Source organism: Sinocyclocheilus anshuiensis, unplaced genomic scaffold, assembly GCF_001515605.1.
Source record: "Sinocyclocheilus anshuiensis isolate Anshui unplaced genomic scaffold, SAMN03320099.WGS_v1.1 scaffold1270, whole genome shotgun sequence".
Classification (NCBI taxonomy): domain Eukaryota; kingdom Metazoa; phylum Chordata; class Actinopteri; order Cypriniformes; family Cyprinidae; genus Sinocyclocheilus; species Sinocyclocheilus anshuiensis.
In genome coordinates this window covers 359,862-370,381 of record NW_015555837.1, presented here as the reverse complement: position 1 = coordinate 370,381, position 10,520 = coordinate 359,862, and the positions used below count along the sequence as shown (strand labels likewise).

Below are 10,520 nucleotides of genomic sequence, written 5' to 3'. Positions count from 1 at the left end.
TGGAAAATAATGTGTTTTTTTAACTTTAAACCGCATAAACACATTTCATTACACCAAATACACAAAATAATGTTCTTTTTAGCAGCATCATATGACCCCTTTAAGTGATTCACAGGTCAGAATAGAAGAACATTAAGAAAAAAAGAGCAGCAATAAAAGCATTTGCGTGTTTTAAAAAAGGAGATAAGAAAAAAAAAGTATTTAAATATATATATAGGTGCTTCAGGTGCTTTTTAAAAATGTAATGCTTGGAGCGTGTCTAATTTAATTTGTTAAATGGTGAAGATTTGATATAACTTTGTTACATTTTGGACTTTCTAATGTCATTTAGTGCTTTAAAGACTAGTAAAAATGAGTATCGATCGTGTGTTTTGAACCATCATAAAAACATTGTTAAATTTACAGTAAATAACTAACTTTTAAATGTACTCATAATCACCATAATAATACGGGTAGTAAAACAGAAAGCCACATAATGAATTAAAGTTCATCTTATGTAGGCTGTTCATAAAATACTTGTGTATATATTAGGGATGTAACTCAGTTTTGTGAAACTATAAATAAAAATATCTGCATGAAACAGAAAAGCTGAATGAGACGCAGATTCACTTTCAGCCAGCAGGTGGCGCTTAAACCGTTTCCTGGTTTCGGCTGTAAACAAAGCAGCGCTGAACTTACGAACTTTAATATGCATTATACAGAGGCAAGATGAAAAGAAAAAATACCATCTAAACTTTTCTAAAGTCAGTAAGTTCCCCTCAGACATACATTCATATAAACTCCTACCCCTAAATGAATCGCGATTTGTTTAGCATCTCAACCGATTTGAATCGTCACATATTTGAATCGATTTTCAACCGGCTCGCAGTTAATCGTTACATCCCTAGTATATATAGATGGTGCAAATTGCAAAAGGTTATACACAAAACACATCTGGGACACATGACACTAAAATAATTCAATAAACTTTTACCAAATAACAGCAAATGTAGCATAGAACACCGATATGATATTAGAAGAAACAAAATCTATTCTAAAAATATGTAATCATATGTGATGCTACACATGGACTTCTGGGAATGTCCTTTTACTGTTTTCCACTGTAAAGTATTTGTTAAAAAAAAAATGTTTTTACTTCCAAAAACCATACATTTTTGAATATTTTACAGTAAAATTACATATAATGCGATGTTTAAACATTTACAGTTTTTCCACTGAGGTACCATTGGATAATATTGATTTAATATAGCTTTTTTACAGTATTTTCTGTACAAATTAGAAACATTTTAATAGTGTTACATTAAATTTAAAACTGTAATCATACTTAACTGTATAATATAAAATGCACTGCAATTATGTTTTCAGATATTTTTTGACGGAGTATACTGAGCATTACATTAGTGTTAAATGTATTTCATATTCATAAAAAATACAGAATGTAAATGAAACACACTTAAATGCTAAAGCGGGACTAATTTAGATTTTTCTGTCTGTCATTTGTTTGCTATTATTATGAAGTGCTGGTGGCTTGCGGTGCTGGCTTTTCATTCATGCCTTAATACTGACAAAACATAATCATAACTCATGCTGGTTTACACATGGGCATCCTCCATCTGAGGCATTACCTGTGTGTCGTATTTCCTGTTTTCCGGCACTGGGAAGCCTGGGGAGCCTTCTTATCAAATCATCTTTACCTGTTACTCTTGTAAGTGGATGACAGCCTGGTATTATCCCCCAAATGAGTCATAAATTAACAGCAAAATGACTTTTTTCTATTAAATATTGTGTTGTGGCCCAGGGAGCTGAAAGCTCTCCCCGAACCAAATAAAGTCCCATTTATCACTTTTTCTCCTGCTGTCGCACTCCATCTCTGACATCGGGGCAATGTGATGGAATCCCCAGTAATTTTCCATCAGTGACAAAAGCTGCGAGTGGCACTATGCGCTGCTGAATGGTGACCGGGGGTTGCTGGGATTGAAAGGTGAGATTGAAGATGGCCTCTGTTCCCTTTAGGCTCCATGTCATTACCGCTGACCAATCGCCCATTTCTATCTAGCCCTGATCTTCAGCCCTCTGTGAGTGGCAGTATGGCGAATCTGATGCTATTTTCAGGGCCAGCCACAGTGATAATGTCACTCCACTTCAAAGAGCAAAGCTGTCCTGTTTCCCAGGAGATTTTGCTCTAAGATGAAATTATCAGAACAGCACTGACAAGGAGCCGTACAATTATTGCTTGGCACCAACAAACAGCACTGAGAGAAAATCCAATGAAAAGTTTTCTTTTTCATGAGTGATTGACAGTCAATAATTCAAATCAGCCACCCTGACCATTTGCAACATTTTTTCTGCATATAGCCTAAATTCATTCGTTAGTATTCGGTAACTGTAGTTTAGTGAGCACCTTGCATTGTGGTAAAATTTGCTCAGAATAATTGAACTAATCACTGTTTGCATAATTAAATGAACATTTAATCATGAGTTTCACAGCATATTTGGTTGAAACCAAAAGAGTAATCAGTGGCAATTACATGATTCACGGCTACAGAAGCTTTTTTTTTGTGTATCGCATGGTAAGACATTTGTAGTGATTGATTAATGAATTAGACCTCACAGAAACGTAGCTGTCTTGAAAATGCCTCGCTCTTGATGCCTACTGTGACACATAATGATAGCTGAGATCATATCAAATTCATATCAAAATCTTTGTCATATCTATTTCAGAGTTATCAATCTTTTTCCTTCCTCTTTCTTTCTTCTACCAGGTGCCTCCAATATGGGCCCCTACATCTTTGGTCAAAGCCAGGGAGTTCCCTCACTGCCGTGCTCCTATTACTGCTGTTGTGTCTTATGGCTTTTTATTCCTATGTGAAGGTGAATAAGGTTCATGTAGGGATACAAGCCACTAAACACACAGTGATAAGTCAGCTTGAAATGACTGTCTGTGTTAGTCATTTTCTGAGCAACAAATAAGTAACGGTAATCAAACAGCCAAACTTAATTTCCTGTTGTTTGCGATGTGCATTTGCATAACCAGTAGAAGCTCTTATTTGGGTAATTATTGTGCTATTGTGTATGAATGATTATGGAATGATGTGCCATTGTTTTTGAGCAGAGGAATTACTGTTTACTAAAATAAAACCAAAAAACAAACAAAACAAAACCGTTATTCGTGACAATTCTCATTAGAGCATAGTTTGGTGTTACTGAAGGGTAAACTAATCAAAATATATTTTAGCTTTAGGATGTGAACGTTCTAAAATGAATGCATAAATACAGTGGGGTTCAAAAGTCGAAGACCGTACTGAAAAATTAGGATTCCGAATTTGAATTTTAACTTTTTTTTTTGTTGTTGACTTTTTTAAACATGATCATCAGGTATAACACAACAAACATACACAGCATTTCATATCAGCTTGAGTTCTGCGGTCATTAAGCTGTTCACTCTAATTGTTATACTGCACTGTTATATTGTATCTGAAATGAAAAAAAAAAACTAAATGAGAAAAATGCATTTTCCATTTTTAGTAATGGATTCCATTGTTTGTGTTTATATGTTACACAATTGTTTTTGGAAGACTACATGTCATTTCTGATCAAAGCTTCCATTCTCCCTGTAAAACAGGTTGTCAACTCTTGATGGCTCTATGATCTTCACCTATTCATTTCGATGTCAGTTTAAAGTGATCATTAAATGTGAATTCAAAGGACACAACAAAGATGTACTCTCCATTTCTTATCACACACTGCACACCGTTCATTCTTTTACATTGTATTTTGAGAAATTTCTCTCAGGATTAAACATTGTAAGCAGTTATAAGCACATATTTCATGCAGTGGATCTGTCAAATTGAAACAAAGGAAACCATCAAAGAAGACAAAGACACAAAAGGCTTAATGCAAATATTTTTTTTAATAACCAAGTTTATATGATGCACCTTGTGATCCACTCATAAGCCTTCAGTAGGCTTTGTATTTTTCTTTATCTCTTCATCTTTTGCACATTATTAAAATAGAACTTTGACATTATGCATTGCACTGGAATAGATCAACCTACAATATTATACAATATAAGATACATATAAACATGACAAAGCACCTTTTGTTCTAGTAAATAGTAATAATTAAAGAACTGGGGGACATTATAGATGATCATGTGTGGGGTTTTTGTATGGTAACATCAGTGCATGGGAAGAATTCCTAAGGGTTTCATGCGCAATAATAGCACCTGAGTTCATATTATAGATGAAATTAAACTAAATTCAGTTTTGGAAAAGGCTTTTCCCTTGCCCTCCTCTGAACACATCAATTTAAGACACAAATTAACCCATTCTTTTTGATTGATTTGATTGACACAGTATTTTTGTGTCATTTGCTCTAAAACTGTTGAGTACCAGCAATGATGACTGTAATTGCTACATGTTCCCTTCAGTTATAAGACATTGTGTTCACATTACACAAATAATAATAATAATAATAATAAAATAGCACCAATTAGTGATACAAAATCTAATACTAATGAGTGTCTTCGCAATACAGTAAAGTAAAAGAGTATGAAGGAGTAATTCTCTGAAGCATATAAAATAGGCACATTGACATGTTCCAGACTTAGGATGTCTTTTGGTCCTGTTGCTAGGAAAGCATCTAAGAACATGTAATGTAAAAGTGTCATGCATTATTAGGAACTCAAATATTCTCAGTTCATTTTCAAGTAAATTCTTTTCCAAAAACCTTTCTTTGTTGTTGATGAAATACACTCTCTTAGAGATAATGGTCCGCTATAAAATAGAGAAAATAAACTCATTTGTAACCAACAAATTCATCCTATATTCATACATTTTTTTGTTGGTCTTCACATATATGTAAATACACATTTACAAGAGGAATGCAATAAAGTGACTAAACAAGGAGTTAAATGATTTCACAGAGGAGGGCCATACAATCCTAGTCTCATGAATAAACTGCCTTAATAACATGCCTAGTGGATCACTTAATTACCTCCTCGTTAATAGCATCCATTTAATCCTTAATTAATAGATTCAGAAGTGTCCTTCCTTAGAGGAATTTTAAAACTAGTTAGTCTTTGGCCAAACAGCTGGCTGAGGAGGTTGTTTTGTGACTCTGCAGTACGATATGACTGAGTCTCTATGGATCTGACCCCTGGCTTGGACCGTGATTTATTAAATGAATTGTTCAGGGTGGAGACCCTGGAAGAAGGGGAATGGATGGGTCTCCTAGGAATGCTCTTTTTCCCTTTGCAATCTCCGTTGAAGTGACGTACAATCTCAACCTTTTTTTGTGTGAAATCTATAGAACCTTTTTTTAGGTGAAGACCCAGATTAGAAGATGCTATTTTATGCTTGGAGATTATTTTGTTGCTGACCGTGTCATCCTTTACTGATGTAAGCACTGGATAGTCATTGGGAAGATCGGTTTTCCTTTGACCATCAATATTTTCACTCCTGCTAGGTCTGAACTTCTTTTTGACTCTTGGGTCAATGCCCAAATTTTCCCTTGCAGTTGGAGATGGTGTTCTCTGAGAGCTGTGAGGTGTCTTAAGTTCTTTCCTCTTCTTTTGTTGTTTGGCTGAGTCCTTTTCTTCGCATGTATTAGAGATGTTGGTGTGACATGCAGAATCAGTGGTACTAAGGCACCTTGGGTTATTTTCAAGACTATGTTTCAAAGTTTCCTCAGATTTGACCATATTTATGTGCTTAGCCTGGCCAGTAGTCGGATGTTCACTGTCATGAGTGTGAACATCTTCTTTATTCTCATTTCTCTTGATGGAGAATAAAGTCTCGATTGTTTGATCCTGCTTCAAGTAGCTTGTCTCATTTAAAGACTGCTTCACAGATGAGAGCTCAAAGTCACTGCAAGATGAGAGACCTTGCATATATTGCTTTGGTAAACTTCTGTCTGTTTGACCGCATACATGAATGGTGCATACACTTGAGTCTGTTATTTCCCCATGTTCACTTGCATTTTCAAGGCTTACTGAAGGGTTTGTCTCCACCCTGTCTTCGTTTTGTCTGGAAATTATGTCAATGTTAATCTCTGAATCTAGCAATGTTGTTGGAATTGTGCAACAGTCATCTTCTGTTTTAACGTCACAAATCTCTGTCAGAGCTTCTTTGTCAGTTGCACTGATTTCCCTGGGCTCATACGCTTGGATTTTATGAGATGGAGAAGAGCTTTCATCCTCTTCCTTCAGCTCTGTTGATGAAAGACTCTGTTCTGCAGAATCAATTTGCACTGTACACTCTATAATGTCCTTGGCAACTTCAGGGAAGTTCTCAGCTACATCTTCAATTTTCACATTGGTATTGTTTGTTTCAGTAGAATGGTCCTCCATACTATTCTGTGCAGTGTCATCTATGATTGGCAACACTGATGGGATGCCTTGCATGTGTGATGCTGTCATGTCTAAGCTGCTCTCCGTTGCCTTCCTTCTCTTGCTTGGTGGCATGTCAGATATTTCATCTTTTGAATTAAAAGGCTTGCAAGGTCTCATGACTCCCCTGAATTTGAAGATCTTGTTCCCTCCAGCAAGGTGTTTCTCCATGTGACGATCAAACTGTTCCTTTTTGGAAAACGTGTAGTTGCAGGTACTGCAGATGAAGGACTTCTTAATTACATGCATGACGTCGGCACAGAGTTCACAAGTATACAGTGTGGTATGCTTTGAGTCTGGCTCATCTGTCTCCTCATGATCATTTTTAAGGTGGTCTTTAAGCTCCTTTGCCTCTTGGTAGGACACTGGACATTTGTGACAAAGGAAAATCTTTTGCAAGCTGTGAACCACTAAGTGACGCTGGAGCTTAAAGGGCTTTGGAAACTGCTTGCCACAGTGGTGACAGTCCCTTGAAGGGTCTTTGCAATTAGGATGCATCTCAGCATTTTTGGAAGGAGTCTCTGCTTTAGGTAGAACCTCAAGCGTTGTCAGCGCACAATGTTTACTTCGTCCCCCAATACTTGTTTTAGTCTTCAGACTTGTGGAATCAAACTCCTCTTGAACCTTCAACTCTTGTCCATTAACATCTAAAGAAGTTCTTCTCTCTTCCTTAGATGAAGATTTAAGGTTGTCTCCTTTTGTAGCTTTGCTGGGTCGATGCTGCATTATTGAAGATATGAAGTTCTTCACAGCATTTTCCTGCATGAAACACCCAGGCATGTCCAAGAGGGAGCTCTGAGACTGGCCTCTTCGTGCAAACTGTGTGGCATGCTCACGCAAGTGTTCATTGTACATCCAGACATCTGAAATTTCTTTCAAGCACATGCCACAAGTCCAAACACCTGCTTTGTTTTTGGCGTGTTTCTCCCTGAGATGGTCCCTAAGTTGTTCCCGTGAGCTAAACTTGCGTTGGACACACATATAGCAAGTTGGGGGAGGTGATGGATTGTGAGAGAGCTTGTGGAAGTCGAGCTCACCTAAGGTGAGAAACCATGTGAAGCACGCTTTGCATTTGTACTGCTTATGCTTAAGTTTGAGTCCAGGTTCAATGCGTTTCCTACACTTCCGCTCCACAGGCTTTTTGCAAGGTCTTTCAGGGTCCTTCAGTTCTGTGCTTGTAATAGTCTCAACCAAAGTCATATCTCTCTCAGGCTCAAAAAATGGTACAGGAAGTTGAATTGTCGTGTTAAGGTTTGGTATCTCAGTGCTTGGCGAACAAGAGACATTTTCTTGAACACAGACCATTTGGAGAAGGCAGGCTGTAGCAGGAACCTCTGGTTTACAATCTTCCTGAGGAACTTTGTTCTCTGGCACAGTGCAATCATGCGAATCATCCTGATGCTCTAAGGGTTGTCTAATCGTGCCCTCTTTTTCACATAAAAATACTTTAATGCCAGTTTCTACATTTTCCTCATAACCAGCTTGTTTATTCATTAGGTCATCTTTTGAATTACATGCATTCTCTATAGAACTCTTTACTAAGCTTTTGGGAGTCATCTCAATGGTTTCGTATTCACAAGGGTCATTTGTGTCACTGCTAAACTTGTGCCTCATCTTATTTTCTTTAGACTCCTCATACTTATCAATAAAGGCACCAGTAAGAGGGCAATCTAAAATTAAACAGGACCGTTGTTTTTGCTTTTTGTTGCTTTTACCATAGACCCTTGCACATTTCTTTCGTTTCCTGTCATAATTTCTTGGGAATAATTGAGAAAAAGTGCTTTCGTCCTCAAAGAAAGCCTTGAGATCAGGTCCTATTCCTAAAGTACCAGTAAGTACATGACTGTCTTCTGCAGGAGAACAGGTGTTCTCATGCTTGATAGCCACAGAAGAATCCCCAAGTGGATAGTGGACATCTTCTGTCTGAACATATTTTGGGGTAATAGCACAATGCTTTGTCACAACATCGTCAATGTCATATGTGTCTCCTTTCTTATGAAATATAGAATGCCCTATGGAAGATATTTCTTCCTTTTGCTCTTCACTGCTGATAGTTGCTACCATGCTCTTCTGTTCCTCCCTCACACTGACATCATGATAGCTGTGACTGCTATTTGGGACCTGTTTTTCAGGTGACTTAGGACAGTTTTGTTGTACCATTGAGGGAAAATCTGGAGAGATAGCCTGCAATATATCTGTTTTAAGAGTGTCGAGTATTTCAACTGAAAATGTGTCTTGCTTTACCAGTTTTGGAGCAAACATTTCACTGCTCATGTCCACAGTGGTGTTACTGTTATTTGCTTTTTCATTTAGAGAAGTTGTCTGATCAATATTACAACTTTCTGGGATCGTTGACATATCAGAATCACTTGGAATCCCTTGAACGATCAAATGTGGATCTGCTTGCTGTCCTTGTCCATCTGAGATTTCACTTCTGTTTGGATGTGAAAGAACTGCTGGACTTATAACATCCATGCAACCTTTCAGTGCTTTTTCTGTTGGGTGTGGCATTAAAATGGGCATGAACATTTGACTGCTGATATTTAGATTTTCAATGGGAGAAATTCCTTCAGTCTTTACTATATGCTTCATGGCTTTATGTCTTTTAAGTCCAGGTTGTGTGCGAAAGAACATTGCACATATTTCACACTGAAATTTTCCTTGAACTGCATTCTGTGTACCACCCTTTTTTGGTGATGTTTTTGTCTCATTTGACTGTAGACTTGGTCCTTCATTTTGGATAGATGTGAATGTAAGACCCATGGATGCTGCTTTTGCACAGTGTATCAGAGGATTAGGTATCTCCTTGATGTCTAACATTGTTGACCTCTGCATTGCATCATGTTCACTGGTGATCATCTGGTGGTCTAGCTTTTCAGAATCTGCTTTCTTGTGAAATTTGAGGTGCAGATCCATGTAATCAACAGTTTCTGGTGGAAGGGGACTACCATTCATGTCAGTTTGGTTAAGTTTTAAGACTTGTTCAGAGTCAATTTTACTGCCTTCCTCAACATAATTACTGCAGGAAGCTAAGACACTTGAATATTTGATATCATTTTGGTTGTTATTTATAGAGGTTTCGGGTATATCAAGTCCAGTCAGGTGACCCTGAATATTTGGCTCTTGTTCATTTGCATTATATGTTGGGCTGGATGATGATGGTTCATCAAGAGAGAAGGCACAGACATTGAGAATGTAACTGTCTGTGGAGTTTGATTTTACATCAGGCTGGTCTTTGTTTAAACATTTAGAGGTGAAGTTGTAGTCATTGAAACTTGTTTCACTGTAGTTTAGGGGGCTGAGTTTAAAATCATACAGTGCACCTGTATCTTGAGAGTCAGCCAATGCCCCAGAATGCTCAGAAAAAGTTTTTTTTGAGATTTTGTCCACAGTCAACAGTGTTCCAGGGCTAGAAAATTTACTCTCTGTGATTTCTACTAAATCCAGATGGGGATTAATTGAATTATTTAATCCTGTTGTTGCTGGATCAGACTTGCCAATATTAATTTGATCTGAGTTCTTGTCTTCCAGGGCTGGTCTGTTTTTACTCAGTGCAGGGGTAACTGTGCTTGGTAGTCGACCATTATCTTTGAGCTCAGAAGGACTTTGGATAGAGTTGTAGGAAATCTCTGGTGCTTGATTTGAAATAAGAAGTTTAGAACTCTGCTCTGTGTTCTTTTGTTGATTCTCTTCATATTCTGATTGCACAAAAAACAATATCTTATCAGGCATGGTCCTCTCCACACTGGCTGTACATTCATGTTCATCTTGAACTACAGGAAGATGTTTAGGAGAAACCACCTGTTGTGTATTGTTTAATTGTGAATAGGTTGATAAGTGCTCTTCACAATGAGGAGACTTGATGTTTGAAATGGGCTGTTGGATGTCTGTCTTAGACTGACAATCTGTTGTTCCACCTGTTTTGTCAGATGCATGTCCATTGTCTTCAGAAAATAATTCTGTATTTGCAATTAGAGCTGAATCTTCATCACATTTCTGTTTTTCCCCTTCACACAGGGTGTTTTCGTCTTTTGGTATGGTAGGGGATGCTGAGAAGTGGAATATTTTGGAGAAGTCTGGATTTTGGATAGCATTATTTGAGTCCTTACTACCAAACTGTGTATCACACTCG

The 10,520-nt window shown here is 37.5% G+C and overlaps 1 protein-coding gene and 1 long non-coding RNA gene across 2 annotated transcripts in view; one reads left to right on the top strand and one right to left on the bottom strand.

Moving 5' to 3' along the window:
- The window catches only part of LOC107675458 (uncharacterized), a 38,740-nt gene that overhangs the window by 21,240 nt on the left and 6,980 nt on the right, over positions 1–10,520 (top strand). The window lies entirely within an intron of this gene.
- znf469 (zinc finger protein 469) overlaps positions 3,924–10,520 on the bottom strand; it is a 12,485-nt gene continuing 5,888 nt past the window's right edge. The window contains exon 1 of the mRNA XM_016469814.1: positions 3,924–10,520. This exon is cut by the window's right edge and continues 5,888 nt beyond it. Coding sequence (XP_016325300.1) covers positions 5,024–10,520 — 5,497 coding nt within the window. The 3' untranslated portion in view covers positions 3,924–5,023.